Here is a 17,121-nt window from a genome sequence, read left to right as displayed (position 1 = left end):
TACTGTAATAACCAAACCATTCACACACACAACTTCTTTTACCCCCCTCCCTCCATCCTTACCCAGGACAACCCCTTCCTTGCCTTTCATTCATTACAGATTTGTACACCCTATAAGTCGTCCTATTTTACTCCATCATCTCTAAAAAGACACTTCAACAACCCCTCTTCAATCCTCTGGATAATACTTTTAGTGACTCCACACCTCCTCCTAATCTTCAAATTACAAATTCTCTGCATAATATTTACACCATACATTGCCCTCAGACATGACATCTCCACTGCCTCCAGCCTCCTCCTCACTGCAACATTCACAACCCATGCTTCACATCCATATAAGAGTGTTGGTACCACTATACTCTCATACATTTCCTTCTTTGCCTCCATGGGTAATGTTTTTGTCTCCACAGATACTTCAATGCACACCCACCTTTTTTCCTTCATCAATTTTATGATGTACCTCGTTTTTCATGTATCCATCTGCCGACACGTCCACTCCCAAATACCTGAACACATTCACTTCCTCTATACTTCCTAACTCCAATCTGATATTCAATTTTTCCTTACCTTACTCTTATCTATGTTCACTTTCAACTTCATTCTTTTACACACCCTCCCAAACTCGTCCACTAACTTTTGCAATTGTCTTCAAAATCTCACAAAAGCTCAGTATCATAAAAAAGTAACTGTGCTAACTTCCATTTTGTATTAGATTCCACATACTTTAATCCCACCTCTCTCCTCAGCATTTACTTCTTTTACAATCCCATCTACAAATATGTTAAACAGCCATGGAGACATGCATTCCAGTCTAAGGCCTACTTTTACTGGAAATTAATCTCCCTCTCTCTTATTTACCCTAACCTGAGCTTCGCTATCTTCATAAAAACTCTTTACAGCATTTATTAACTTACTACCTATGCCATACACTTGCAACATCTGTCACATTGCTCCCCTATCAACTCTATCATATGCCTATCATATATATATATAGTTTTTTCAGATGCTGCAATAACCAAAATAAAAATGTTTGGGTTACATCTTCACTTAATTCATAGTATGTGGAGGAAGATATCTATAATTTACATATACAATAGCCAAAATAATCATGCTTACCATATTGCTTGCATTAGGGGCCCACTTTTTGAATACTGCCAAGGAAAGGCCAGCATGCAGCATGCCTGGAGTAGCAAATACCACCATAGGACCAGGATTATCCATGTATGATTTGTCAAATGGTTTTATGTGCTTAAAGTCAAACATATTACGATGGACAAAAGTTCGTCGAATTTTTTGATTTGTCCATGTGATGAACATCCTGTAGTATTTATTTGCCTGAAAATAAATTCAACACAATTAACTTATATGTATCCAAATACTCTGCACGCACACGTGTGCGCACACACACGCGCACACACGCACACACACGCGCACACACACACACACACACACACACACACACACACACACACACACACACACACACACACACACACAGGCGGGGCCAGGAGCTATGAATCGACCCCTGAAACCACAAATAGGTGAGTACACACACACAGTACAGCCTCTCCTCACTTAATGACGGAGTTCTGTTCCTAGGACCATGTCGGTAAACGAATTCGTCACTAAGTGAGGAGCACTCTATAATGGTAATGGGTTCAGGTCAACCCTCTTTGATATTGTTTTAATGTCACCTTTGTGTCATTTATAACATTTCTCATATATTTTCAAATGTTTATACAGTAGTTTACTGTATATTGTAATAAACAGAATAGAGGAAATCAGCTAATATGCATTATTTAGGTATGCATACTGGTCAGAGAGCCCGTCATAAGTCCAAGTTGTCAGTAAACAAGTACGTCATTAAGTGAGGAGAGGCTGTATACATAAATAAAAACATGCAGGAGTATAGATACATCTTGTTTCTTGTACTTACACTTAGGTCACACTACACATACATGTACATACATATATACAAACCTATCTGAGTTTTCTTCTATTTTCTTAATAGTTGTTCTTATTTATTTCCTTCCATTTCCATTAAGTGTAAAAGAATCCTTACTCTGTAAGCCATAAGTGTTGTAAAAGGTGACTAAAATGACGAGAACAAGAGCCTAGTGACCTTTTGTATACATAATTACTAAATGTAAAAAGAAGTGTTTCTTCTTTTTCAGATCACCCTACCTTGGTAGGAGATAGCCGGTGGGTTAAAAAAAATATATATATATATATACAGTATATATATACAGGAGGGTCCCGCTTACTCAGCACCCTCTTTTTGGTGTTCCATGTTTTCATTGGTTTTCAGCTGACCCACTGTTCATTATGTTCAGTGCTTTTACCACTTTATTGCCATTTTTCACACAACAGGGAAAGGTGATGAACAAAATATTTTAAAGTTAGTATTGTGTATTTATTTAAATTTTTTATCTGTTTTTTTATGCCTAGCTGTATTGAGCGCTTGATATAGTGTAAACACGTCTGGCATTTTAGATGGATTCAGTAATGAAAAAGAGGCTCTTTTTCACCCGCTGGTGATTTTCGCTTATTGCACAGGTCAGAAACTTAAGAGTCATACAAACAGGGCTCTCCTTTATACACTATAACTGGCTCTTAAGAACTCCCCTTCATAAAGAGATTTAAATTCCATTTCAGAGTTAATGAAACCAAGTTCCAGATAATTATACACTTTTTCAGTAATGTCACAAGCAAACCCATGATAACTTGTTTGTTTTCACCAACAACAACATCATACATAAAAAACACACATTTCTAAAGCCAGTATATAAACATAAGTAATAAGAGGAAGGACCAAGTAGGGTTATACATAAAAAAAAACTCATCCAGGATTCCTTGTGTTATAAGCTGAAACATATTCTTTGGTTCTGAAAGGTACAAGATGTCAGATTCTTGTGACTAAAAAAAAATGCCTTTACTTAGAAAACATTGATGCTCTTCTTGATGGGCATTAAAGAAATTCACAACAGGATTAGGGAGCTACTAATCAGAGCTTCCTTGATTGGTAAATATAATTCAACTTTCTGAATTATAGCTTTGTAACCTTCACTCTATCTTCTACTTTTTACACCACAAATTATTTGTATAATACCAACACCAAGAATGGTATGTCCATGGCTTCTAGGCTCATTCTTGTTTTACCAGTTATTCCACACATTTGCAAAATCTGCCACATTATCTAATCCAGTCTATCATATGCCATTTATAAATCCATAAATGCAATAGACAGCTCCTTATCCTTACCCTTTTGTACAGTATAGAGATTATGACTGATTTTTATATTATTATTATAATCAAAAAGAAGCGCTAAACCACAAGGGCTATACAGCGCTGGCTGATTATAATTTTTTTTTTTTGGTGTATGTTTTTTGAACAAAATCTTTTCTTTTTTGACTTAAGAAATCGTAATGACACGATTGCAAATAAACCATACCCCCGGCCGGGATTGAACCCGCGGTCATAGAGTCTCAAAACTCCAGCCCGACGGGCTGGAGTTTTGAGACTCTATGACCGCGGGTTCAATCCCGGCCGGGGGTATGGTTTATTTGCAATCGTGTCATTACGATTTCTTAAGTCATGTTGACGGCAGTGAAGGGACTTGAACTAGAGTTCGTCACGGCCACGCTAGCTGGAGATTCGTCTGTAAAAACTTGCATTTGTGGTCACAGAGGTGCCTGTGCTAACCTTCCTATGGTGTAGAAATATACCTAGTTGGATGAATCTTATTGTGGCTAGCTGGTCTAGTGGTTAGCGCGACGGGCTGGAGTTTTGAGACTCTATGACCGCGGGTTCAATCCCGGCCGGGGGTATGGTTTATTTGCAATCGTGTCATTACGATTTCTTAAGTCATGTTGACGGCAGTGAAGGGACTTGAACTAGAGTTCGTCACGGCCACGCTAGCTGGAGATTCGTCTGTAAAAACTTGCATTTGTGGTCACAGAGGTGCCTGTGCTAACCTTCCTATGGTGTAGAAATATACCTAGTTGGATGAATCTTATTGTGGCTAGCTGGTCTAGTGGTTAGCGCGACGGGCTGGAGTTTTGAGACTCTATGACCGCGGGTTCAATCCCGGCCGGGGGTATGGTTTCTTTTCTTTTTTATTTTGTATATGACTATTTCATGCACATGTAGTAGGATCATATTTTTCATAAACTTTCAATGAGAATTGTAGAATTTACAATCACAAAACAAATGCCTGTGTTTTATGTATTATAATGGGTTTGCTCTATATGAATTCACTTTATGTATCAAGGCTCATGAATGCATTTATTGCAAAATGCCAGTAACACCTGCTACAGGGAGCAATAATGTCCTTAACATTATGTTGCTTTCATCAACAATGTTGGAGAATGAATGAAGATGCTTACTGTTTCTGCAAGACCCATGGTAAAATAAATGGGCACTTTAAGATTCATTCGATCCCAGTAGGTGTCAAGCAGAATACACAGTTCTTGCACACGGCCAAGAGCAAACACAGGGATGAGAACCTTGCCTCCTCGGTCTACACAGTCATGCACTTTCTTTAGAAAGTCACGTTCTCTGTGAACAGAAAGTGTGGCAAGTTAACATCAATAATTTACATTATTATTATTGTTTTTATCATTAATCATTATTATATTCAAGAAAATTGGTAAACCAGTGTGTCACATAGCAGTGAAAAACATGACAGGGAGAGGGATAAGAGTGTTGAGGAACACTGACAGAAAAGAAGGGATCACAGTTTGTGGCAAATCATCATAGTTAACCCTTAAACTGTCCACACGTAGATCTACGTTCACGTGCGTAGTGCTCCAAACGTAGATCACTGTTTTATTTTTCATTCCTTCAAAATTGGCATGATAGGCCTGAGTCACCTAGACACAAGAGAATGGGTCTGCGCACTCAGTGTGTGCAGTATGAAAAAAAAATCGGGGATGCCGGGGTAACACGTGGTAACACCAGTTAGTTTCAGCTCCATCTTGGGTCAACATCATGGCAAACCCCCGTCATTCACTCATGCCTCATTGTATTAACACTGTTATTCTCGGAAATAATACAGAACGCTAGTTTAGTGGATTTGACACCGATATGGCCACTAATGATCAAGGAATTTGTCAAACTTTTGATGATAACCCAGATGACCCTCAGCCCAGCACTTCTGAGGTGGCCAGTGTGGCTAATGTGGCCACAACAAACCCTCAGCCCAGCACCTCTGGGATTGCTAGTGTTACTACCTAAAGGCAACTCCGCAAGAGGAAATTATCATTTTCCATGCGTTATGGTGCTGACGATAGTGAAAGTGATATGTGACAATGATGAAATCGATTTTATGCCCACAGACGATTCGTCGGGTGAAAGTGAAACATACTTTTAGGCGTCATAACCTACGTTCACGCAGTGCCATATGCAGTTGGAAGGTCACGATCCAAAACTCCAGCCACTGATAGTGATCATGAAGGAGTGTATGCTGGGATGGAGGAAGAGGGAGGTTGCATTGTGCCTGGACCTTGTGGTGCAGTGGGTGGGCAGACAAAGGACCACCCAGCACCCTCTTAACCATGTACTGCCTCCACTTCTGTCCCTCCTCCTGCTCCCCCACTCCCTATGCCACAGGTCCAACTTGCACCATGTGACCGTAAATGGAACTGGACAGAAAGTACACCATTCGTGCCACATCCTTTCAATTTTGATGCCAGTGGAAGTGCCATCATGCCACACTGTCCCATCACAAATGAGGCTACAGAGTTAAACTATTTTCAACTATGATGAGCTGATAATGAACTTGATTGATACCCAGACCAACATGTACTACTGTATGCAATGGACCACACACGTTTCAGAATCGTCATGGCCGTGCAGGTGGAAAGATACAACTGTGGCTGAAATGTATTTATTCCTTGGCACTGTCATGTTTATGCCACACACATATAAGAACAATATAGCACACTACTGGTCTACAGACCACTTCATCAGTACTCCAGTCTTTCGTGACCTCCTTTCCTGCAACAGATTCACTCTGTTGCTATGAATGTTGCACTTCTGAGACAGGAATACGCCAAACCGAAATGACCTCTTACAAAATCCAGGAATTCTTTATGTATCTGAAGAACATAAGAAAGGAGGAACACTGCAGCAGGCCTGTTGGCCCATACTAGGCAGGTCCTTTACAATTCATCCCACTAACAACATTTGACCAACCCAATTTTCAATGCCACCCAAGAAACAAGCTCCGATGTGCAAGTCCCTCTCAAATCCAACCCCTCCCACTCATGTACTTATCCAACCTAAATTTGAAACTACCCAAAGTCCCAGCCTCAATAACCCAACTAGGTAGACTGTTCCACTCATCAACTACCCTATTTCCAAACCAATACTTTCCTATGTCCTTTCTAAATCTAAACTTATCTAATTTAAATCCATTACTGCGGGTTCTCTCTTGGAGAGATATCCTCAAGACCTTGTTAATATCCCCTTTATTAATACCTATCTTCCACTTGTACACTTCGATCAGGTCTCCCCTCATTCTTCGTCTAACAAGTGAATGTAACTTAAGAGTCTTCAATCTTTCTTCATAAGGAAGATCCCCAATGCCATGTACTAATTTAGTCATCCCACGCTGAATGTTTTCCAACGAACCCATGTCCATTCTGCAACATGGAGACCAGAACTGAGCTGCACAATCTAGGTGAGGCCCCACCAACGATGTATAAAGCTGCAGTATGACCTCTGGACTTCTGCTGCTTACACTTCCCGACACAAATCCCAGTAATCTATTTGCCTTATTACGTACGCTTAGGAAGATGTTGAGAGACTCTTATTGCAGATAGCAGGAGATAGCGTCTCTCAAGCGATCATATGTGAAAAGGCTTGCTGACGATTTAATTAAAAAAATGCCTGCAACTAGTGATGATGTGAGTGAATTTAAGGCCAGCAAAGGTTGGTTTGAGAGATTTAAGAAGCGTAGTGGCATCCATAGTGTGATAAGGCATGGTGAGGCTGCCAGTTCGGACCACAAAGCGGCTGAAAAATATGTGCAGGAATTCAAGGAGTACATAGAAACTGAAGGACTGAAACCTGAACAAGTGTTTAATTGTGATGAAACAGGCCTGTTCTGGAAGAAAATGCCAAGCAGGACCTACATTACTCAGGAGGAAAAGGCACTCCCAGGACATAAGCCTATGAAAGACAGGCTTACTTTGTTGATGTGTGCCAATGCTACTGGTGATTGCAAAGTGAAGCCTTTATTATCCTCAAGGATAATTTGTGTGTGCTGTGGAGGGCAAACAGTAAGGCATGGGTCACTAGGGAATTTTTCTATAACTGGTTACACCATGCATTTGCCCCCAATGTGAAAAATTACCTAACTGAAAAGAAATTAGAACTTAAGTGCCTCCTGGTGTTAGACAATGCCCCTGGTCATCCTACAGACGTGTCAGAGCGACTTTATGGGGACATGAGCTTCATTAAGGTGAAGTTTTTGCCTCCTAATACCACTCCTCTCCTGCAGCCCATGGACCAGCAGGTTATTTCCAACTTCAAGAAACTGTACACAAAAGCTCTGTTTGAAAGGTGCTTTGTAATGACCTCAGAAACTCAACTGACTCTAAGTTTTGGAGAGATCACTTTAACATCCTCAATTGTGTAAACCTTATAGGTAAGGCTTGGGAGGAAGTGACAAAGAGGACCTTGAACTCTGCTTGGAAGAAACTGTGGCCAGAATGTGTAGACAAAAGGGATTTTGAAGGGTTTGAGGCTAACCCTGAGAATCCTGTGCCAGTTGAGGAATCCATTGTGGCATTGGGAAAGTCCTTGGGGTTGGAGGTTAGTGGGGAGGATGTGGAAGAGTTGGTGGAGGAGGACAATGAAGAACTAACCACTGATGAGCTGCTAGATCAACTTCAACAGCAAGAGGCCACACCTGAGGAAATTGCTTCGGAGGAGGGGAGAGAGAAATTGAAGAAGTTGCCTACTTCAAAGATTAAGGAAATCTGTGCTAAGTGGCTTGAAGTGCTTCATGGATGAAAATCCATGCTGGTGATTATTACACTGACAATGTTGTGAAACACTTTAGGCAAGTCATAAAGGAACGAGAGGTACAGGCCACTATGGACAGATATCTTGTGCGAAAGAAGTCCAGTGACTCTGAAGCTGGCCCTAGTGGCATTAAAAGAAGAAGGGAAGTAACCCCAGAAAAGGACTTACTACCTCAAGTCCTAATGGAAGGGGATTCCTTCTAAACAGTAAGAAGATATTGCTCTCCCCTCCTCCCATCCCATCAATCATCACCAGATCTTCAATAAAAGTAAGTGTCATTTAATTGTGCATGCCTTTTTCAGTTTGTGTGTATTAAAATTAACATTTCATGTGGTAAAAAAAATTTTTTTTCATACTTTTGGGCGTCTTGCACGGATTAATTTTATTTCCATTATTTCTTATGGCGCATAACGATTATTTCGCATAACGATGAGCCCTCTTGCACGGATTAAAATCGTTAACCGGGGGTCCACTGTATTTGCCTTATTACGTACGCTTAGGCATTGCTGTCTTGGTTTAAGGTTGCTGCTTACCATAACCCCCAAGTCCCTTTCGCAATCTGTATGGCTAAGTTCTACATTATTTAACTTATAAGTTCCTGAGCTTCAGAACCTTGCATTTATCTACATTGAACTGCATCTGCCACTTTTCTGACCAAGAGTAGAGTTTGTCTAAATCCTCCTGAAGTTCCCTAACATCTACGTTTGAATCAATTATCCTACCTATCTTCGTGTCATCGGCGAATTTGCTCATAGAAGCAAAAATTAAGTGCCTACTTTTATCCATTCAAGAACATTGTTGTTGACGAGTCCCTGGTTCTGTTCAAGGGACGACTGTTATTCAAACAATATATACTTAGCAAACATAATCGCTTTGGTATAGAACTTTATGTGTGAATGTGAGACTGGTCTTGTGTTGGATGTCATAATCTACACAGAAAAACACACTTGATGATACCAGGAACATGTTGGGCATTTCTGGTGGTGATTGCAAGATGATGGAGCCATACCTTGGCAAGGGTCATACATTGTTCACAGACAACTGGTATACAAGCCCTATGCTTGCTGATTTCCTGCGTGTGAACAATACTGATATATGCGGAACAGTGAGAAGAAATAGAAAACACATGCCAAGGTTCACTGGAGCAAGTCTAGTGGAAGCATTTCATGCCATTGACATCATGGCACTGACATGGCATGACAAACAGGACATGACGTTGCTGTCAACCATCCACAGAATGAGATGGCACAGACAGATTGAGCAGGTTCAACAATGAACCTATTGTAAAGCCAGCTGCTGTCATCGACTATACAAACAATATGCGACTAGTTGACAAGTGTGACACGATGATAGGGTTTGTTGACTCTGTGCGTAGGAGTTGCAAGTGGTATATCAAAGTGTAAAAAACCTTGTAGACATTGCAATGCTCAATGCCTTCAATATCTATGAAATAAAGACTGGGAAGTGACAACGATATGCGGAATTCACCCTCAATGTCATCAAGCAGATAGCGAAAAAGTATGGTACCATACCACACCTATACTTGCCACTCCTCAGCGACCTGTCACCCCACAACCAGAGGGGGAAGTGCCCAACCGAATAATCCCTAACTGTCACTGCCTGATACCAATACCATCTACTCCAAAGAAGTTTTCTCAGAAAAAGTGTTGTGTGTGCTTACACTACACAGCGACCCCAAGTGCGAAAAGACACATGATTCATATGTCAACAATGTGGGGTGGCACTCTGTATGAATCCATGCTTCTTTGAGTATCATACAGTGGTAGACTTCTAGAAACATAAATGGGACCTGTTAATACTTCGTATATATATGTAAAGTATATGATTGACCCAGGTGTACAAGTTCATCTATCAGTGTGAACATGTGTGTTTGTCAAAGAATGATTACTAATTCAGTACCAAACATTTGTGCCTTAACAAGAATTGGTATGAAATCAAAAGATCTGCAACATAACATTATTTTCATAATATGAAAATGACAAAAAATAGAAAGGAATAGGAAAAAACGATAAATGTTTATTATTTCTGCAAGTGGCAGTGCTCCATGTTGCCGACACCTCATCATTTAGCACCAGCTTTGCGGCTTTATATCTAGGTAAGTACTGGCCCTAATTTTTTTTAATCCTGTAACATAAAAGTGCTCTCTTCATTTAATTTTTTTTTTTTTTTTTTTTTTTTTTTTAAAATATTCGGAGTGCTACACAGGTGAACATAGACCTACGTTTGGACAGTTTAAGGGTTAAGAAATCATAGAGATTTTGCATTAGAGGTGAGATGGTGAAAGAAGGCAGACAAAGCAAGCATGTCTGCTGCCACCCTGGTGAGGGTAGTCCCAGTCAGTGTACAGCAGCAACAAAGACTACTCCCCCCTGCTCCCAAAAAAAGAAATTGCCTTTTGGGGTGTTAATGTTTTATAATGATTACACTAGAGACCAGATCAATTTGAGAGAAGCACATGGCTGTTTATAATATTTACAGATGGGGCTGTAAAAGAAATGAATGCTGAGGTGTTAGGGAGAGGTGTGGAATTAAAAGATAAAGAATCTAATACAAAGTAGGAGTTGTCACAGCTGCTTTTTCCCATGGCAATGACATGGTACTTTGGGGAGATTATGCAGAAAAGTTGCAAAGGTTAGTGGACAAAGTTGGTAGAGTATGTAAAATAAGGTAATTGAAAGTGAGTATAGGAAAGAGCAGGGTGATAAGAGTAACAAAAAATTTAAGACATGAAGAGTGGATATCAGATTGGAAGGAGGGAATGTGGAGGAAACAAATGTGTTCGGATATTTACAAGTGGACTTGTCAGCGGATGTTTCTATGAGACAGGGCGAATCACAGAAGAGACAGGAAAAAAAGGCGGGTGGTGCATTGAGGCATCTGTGGAGACAGAATGTTATCCATGGATGCAAAAAGTGAAATATATGAGAGTATAATGATACCAACACTCTTATATGGGTGAAGCATGGGTTGTGAATGCTGCAGTACAGATGTCATGTCTGAGGGCAATGTGTGGTGTGAATATTATGCAGAGAATTCACAGTTAAGAGATTAGAAGGAAATGCAGGATTACTAAAAGTAACCCTGCACCTGAGGAGGAGTTATTGAGGAGGTTTGGACATTTAGAAAGGATGGAGCAAAATAGGATGAATTGGAGTATGTATGTTGGAGGGAAGAAGGGGTAAGGGTCATCCTATGAAAGGTTAGAGAAAAGGGGTGCAGGAGGTTTTGTATGCAAGGGGCTTGGACATCCAACAGACTCGCATGTTAGGCATGAGTGGAGGCAAGTGCTTTTTATGACAACATACTGCTGGAGTGTGAGCATAGTAACTTTTATGAATAATACTAATAATAATAATAATAATAATATTTATTTCAGCCTGATACAATGTACAAAGGAGAATGACATTTGGGTGTACATGCCGAAAGCAGAGCATTTTGGGTAAACTTCAGACTAACTTAAGATTAGTAAAGCAATAACAATGAGTAATTTTTGTACGTACAGTCACTTAGGTGAGTGTAAGTGTAATTTAGGAGTTCATAATATAGTTCATGCTATATGGGTTTAACAAGTTTAACCGAGAAGAATTACAGTTTTGATTATCAACCTAAAGGGGACACAATCAGTTGTTTAATGTTTGGGAGGATTACAGGTATTGAGAGTAAGTTAGTATTGTTTATAATGTTTTACATTATTCAGGAATTCAGGGAAACAGGTTAACTGCACTTGAATCCTGGAGGTGGAAAATAGTGCCTGCACTGTATTATCCACCTCCAGGAGGGAAGGAATATTGCAGTTTGGAGGGACATCTGAGATGTAACGTTGACGTGCCTCTGGCAAGACAGTAATAGTGAAAGTGTCTCTTCATTTTTGGATCACCCTACCTTGGTGGGAGACAGCTGGTGTGTTTGAAGAAAGACTCCTCCTGTACTGCTTCCATGATGCAATTTTTGCCATGTGTTAGACCCTACTGATGAATACACTACATATATGAGCCTATTTATATTTAGATATTTGTAGGTACAGCAGCAGAGCTAAGCCTGTGGCATTTTGTCTTCTGTATCTAGTCTATAATAAAGCTTTGATGCAAAAGACATCACTACATGGAGTAAAAAAAAACTTGTATGAAACTTCTGTGAAAAGTAGCATATGAAAATGTTGATACAATGAAATGCAACCCTGCATTTTACCTGGTATACTCAACAGGTTTATTCTTTATAGTTCTTACATTCTCTTGTCCCCTTCTGACTCCTACAAAGAACCTATGCATGCTTTCTGCCAGTCCCTAGGTAAAATGTCACTATGTATATTTTCTCATACTAATGACTAATTTTTATAGATAAATATTTGATATGATTCTGATTTGATGTCATCACAGATTATAATGACACTTCTGAAACTATTGTTAAATAAACATAAATTTTTTTCTGCCTCACTAGGAATAATTATTACTTATTCCCAATACTAGCAGAAATTGTTGAAGGTCAAAATAAAAATATTTATAAAATAGTAATAAGATCTGCTAAATCATAATTGGAAAGAAAAAGTTAATAAGAGAATCTTGTAGATTACCACAAGAGAAAATAGAATGGGCACTCCATAATGTGGATTAATCACAAAATATTTCTTAAAATACAGTTTGTGTTTTCTGTTTCAATTATGTTTTCCACAATTATTTTATATTGTACCTGAAAAATCCCAGAATAGTTACTGAAGCATTTTTTCTTTTTTTGTTTTAGCTTATTGCATTTCCTAAAATAATGAAAAAAATATTTTGTTTTAATTTGCCTACATGTAGACATCTTAAAACTGAAGTAAAACAACTGCAAAATAAATGATGAGCTACAGAGTTAATAAATTGGGTATTTCACACAATAAAAAATTCAGTCACAACCTGCAGCGTTTTGAGTCTCGAATTGTTGTGGCATACGTGGATTCAGAAATTAGAAGATCAGGACGGCACTTGTCAATCCACGCGGCACCAAGGTGCCGATCTGGTGTCATGTTGTAATCACCCTGGAAAAATATAACTTACATTAAGAAAATATTACTTTACATAAGTTTGTCTTATTATCTTACTCACAGGAAGCAGCCAACAATATAAACTCGTAATATGCTCATTGGTACTGCTTTAAAACTGTTTCACTGCATATCAGGATAGGATGAAGTCTTCAGGATCATCAACTCATCAAACAAGGCATGATGAATCTTATATAGACATTAAAATATGAAACAAGTCTCGAATTGTTGTGGCATACGTGGATTCAGAAATTAGAAGATCAGGACGGCACTTGTCAATCCACGCGGCACCAAGGTGCCGATCTGGTGTCATGTTGTAATCACCCTGGAAAAATATAACTTACATTAAGAAAATTTGGTTGATAAAAATATCAACCACATCTTCAATATACTATTACCATATCACTTGAGTCACAATGCTCTCATGAACACACTCGCCTTCCAAACTCTGTGTTTATCAGCCAAGATACAAGTTAGTACAATGCAGCACAATAGTCTAATGATAGTAACCAATTTGCAACACATTTGTGAGGCCACACCAAAAAATTACAAGCTTAGTATTATACCACATATACCAGCATCAATAGTAGCACCCCCATAATGTACAGTACATTCCTGTTTTTTTCCTAAATCATTTGATTTTAACAAAATAGTAAGATACACCTGTAGGTTGGTAGACAGCAACCACCCAGGGAGGTACTACCGTCCTGCCAAGTGAGTGTAAAACGAAAGCCTGTGATTGTTATACATGATGGTAGGATTGCTGATGTCTTTTGTCTGTCTCATAAATATGCAAGATTACAGGTATGTCTTGCTACTTCTACTTACACTTAGGTCACACTACACATACATGTACACATTTATTTATACACACTCATCTGAGTTTTCTTTGATTTTATCTTAATAGTTCTTGGTCTTATTACTTTTCCTTTTATATCCATGGGGAAGTGGAATAAGAATCTTTCCTCCGTGAGCCATGCGTGTTGTAGAAGTCAAATAAAATGCCAGGAACAATGGGCTAGTAACCCCTTTTCCTGTAAAGATTACTAAAAAGAATAAGAAGAAGAAAATTGTCAAAGTGGGAAGTCTGAATGTGCGTGGATGTTGTGCAGATGATAAGAAAGAGATGATTGAGGATGTTATGAATGAGAAGAAGCTGGATGTCCTGGCTTTAAGTGAAACAAAGCTGAAGGGGGTGGGAGAGTTTCAGTGGAGAGGAATAAATGGGATTAGGTCAGGGGTTTCAAATAGAGTTAGAGCTAAAGAAGGAGTAGCAATAATGTTGAAGGATAAGCTATGGCAGGAAAAGAGGGACTATAAATGTATTAATTCAAGGATTATGTGGAGTAAAATAAAGATTGGATGTGAAAAGTGGGTTATAATAAGCGTGTATGCACCTGGAGAAGAGAGAAGTGTAGAGGAGAGAGAGAGATTTTGGGAAATGTTGAGTGAATGCGTGGGGAGTTTTGAATCAAGTGTGAGAGTAATGGTGGTTGGGGATTTCAATGCTAAAGTGGGTAAAAATGTTATGGAGGGAGTAGTAGGTAAATTTGGGGTGCCAGGGGTAAATGTAAATGGGGAGTCTTTAATTGAGCTATGTGTAGAAAGAGATTTGGTAATAAGTAATACATATTTTATGAAAAAGAGGATAAATAAATATACAAGGTATGATGTAGCACGTAATGAAAGTAGTTTATTAGATTATGTATTGGTGGATAAAAGGTTGATGGGTAGGCTCCAGGATGTACATGTTTATAGAAGGGCAACTGATATATCGGATCATTATTTAGTTGTAGCTACAGTTAGAGTAAGAGGTAGATGGGAAAAGAGGAAGGTGGCAACAACAAGTAAGAGGGAGGTGAAAGTGTATAAACTAAGGGAGGAGGAAGTTCGGGTGAGATATAAGCGACTATTGGCAGAAAGGTGGGCTAGTGCAAAGATGAGTAGTGGGGGGGTTGAAGAGGGTTGGAATAGTTTTAAAAATGCAGTATTAGAATGTGGGGCAGAAGTTTGTGGTTATAGGAGGGTGGGGGCAGGAGGAAAGAGGAGTGATTGGTGGAATGAAGTAAAGGGTGTGATAAAAGAGAAAAAGGTAGCTTATGAGAGGTTTTTACAAAGCAGAAGTGTTATAAGAAGAGCAGAGTATATGGAGAGTAAAAGAAAGGTAAAGAGAGTGGTGAGAGAGTGCAAAAGGAGAGCAGATGATAGAGTGGGAGAGGCACTGTCAAGAAATTTTAATGAAAATAAGAAAAAATTTTGGAGTGAGTTAAACAAGTTAAGAAAGCCTAGGGAAAGTATGGATTTGTCAGTTAAAAACAGAGTAGGGGAGTTAGTAGATGGGGAGATGGAGGTATTAGGTAGATGGTGAGAATATTTTGAGGAACTTTTAAATGTTAAGGAAGAAACAGAGGCAGTAATTTCATGCACTGGTCAGGGAGGTATACCATCTTTTAGGAGTGAAGAAGAGCAGAATGTAAGTGTGGGGGAGGTACGTGAGGCATTATGTAAAATGAAAGGGGGTAAAGCAGCTGGAACTGATGGGATCATGACAGAAATGTTAAAAGCAGGGGGGGATATAGTGTTGGAGTGGTTGGTACTTTTGTTTAATAAATGTATGAAAGAGGGGAAGGTACCTAGGGATTGGCGGAGAGCATGTATAGTCCCTTTATATAAAGGGAAAGGGGACAAAAGAGACTGTAAAAATTATAGAGGAATAAGTTTAACTGAGTATACCAGGAAAAGTGTACGGTAGGGTTATAATTGAAAGAATTAGAGGTAAGACAGAATGTAGGATTGCGGATGAGCAAGGTGGTTTCAGAGTGGGTAGGGGATGTGTAGATCAAGTGTTTACATTGAAGCATATATGTGAACAGTATTTAGATAAAGGTAGGGAAGTTTTTATTGCATTTATGGATTTAGAAAAGGCATATGATAGAGTGGATAGAGGAGCAATGTGGCAGATGTTGCAAGTATATGGAATAGGTGGTAAGTTATTAAATGCTGTAAAGAGTTTTTATGAGGATAGTGAGGCTCAGGTTAGGGTGTGTAGAAGAGAGGGAGAATACTTCCCGGTAAAAGTAGGTCTTAGACAGGGATGTGTAATGTCACCATGGTTGTTTAATATATTTATAGATGGGGTTGTAAAGGAAGTAAATGCTAGGGTGTTTGGGAGAGGGGTGGGATTAAATTTTGGGGAATCAAATTCAAAATGGGAATTGACACAGTTACTTTTTGCTGATGATACTGTGCTTATGGGAGATTCTAAAGAAAAATTGCAAAGGTTAGTGGATGAGTTTGGGAATGTGTGTGAAGGTAGAAAGTTGAAAGTGAACATAGAAAAGAGTAAGGTGATGAGGGTGTCAAATGATTTAGATAAAGAAAAATTGGATATCAAATTGGGGAGGAGGAGTATGAAAGAAGTGAATGTTTTCAGATATGTACTTGGGAGTTGACGTGTCGGCGGGTGGATTTATGAAGGATGAGGTTAATCATAGAATTGATGAGGGAAAAAAAGGTGAGTGGTGCGTTGAGGTATATGTGGAGTCAAAAAAACGTTATCTATGGAGGCAAAGAAGGGAATGTATGAAAGTATAGTAGTACCAACACTCTTATATGGGTGTGAAGCTTGGGTGGTAAATGCAGCAGCGAGGAGATGGTTGGAGGCAGTGGGGATGTCCTGTTTAAGGGCAATGTGTGATGTAAATATTATGCAGAAAATTCAGAGTGTGGAAATTAGGAAAAGGTATGGAGTTAATAAAAGTATTAGTCAGAGGGCAGAAGAGGGGTTGCTGAGGTGGTTTGGTCATTTAGAGAGAATGGATCAAAGTAGAATGACATGGAAAGCATATAAATCTATAGGGGAAGGAAGGCGGGGTAGGGGTCGTCCTCGAAAGGGTTGGAGAGAGGGGGTAAAGGAGGTTTTGTGGGCAAGGGGCTTGGACTTCCAGCAAGCGTGCATGAGCGTGTTAGATAGGAGTGAATGGAGACGAATGGTACTTGGGACCTGACGATCTGTTGGAGCGTGAGCAGGGTAATATTTAGTGAAGGGATTCA

At 39.3% G+C, this 17,121-nt stretch overlaps 1 protein-coding gene across 1 annotated transcript in view; it reads right to left on the bottom strand.

Annotated features, from left to right (window-relative positions):
* IntS11 (integrator complex subunit 11) overlaps positions 1–17,121 on the bottom strand; it is a 69,248-nt gene that overhangs the window by 39,550 nt on the left and 12,577 nt on the right. The window contains exons 6-8 of the mRNA XM_053781729.2: positions 12,944–13,065; positions 4,385–4,556; positions 1,116–1,334 (exon numbers count right to left, since the gene is read on the bottom strand). Coding sequence (XP_053637704.1) covers positions 1,116–1,334; positions 4,385–4,556; positions 12,944–13,065 — 513 coding nt within the window. The remainder of the gene's footprint in view (positions 1–1,115; positions 1,335–4,384; positions 4,557–12,943; positions 13,066–17,121) is intronic.

This window comes from Cherax quadricarinatus, chromosome 30 (genome assembly GCF_038502225.1).
Source record: "Cherax quadricarinatus isolate ZL_2023a chromosome 30, ASM3850222v1, whole genome shotgun sequence".
Taxonomy (NCBI): Eukaryota; Metazoa; Arthropoda; class Malacostraca; order Decapoda; family Parastacidae; genus Cherax; species Cherax quadricarinatus.
The sequence above is the reverse complement of the archived record's forward strand: the minus strand, read 5'-3'. Positions and strand labels throughout refer to the sequence as shown.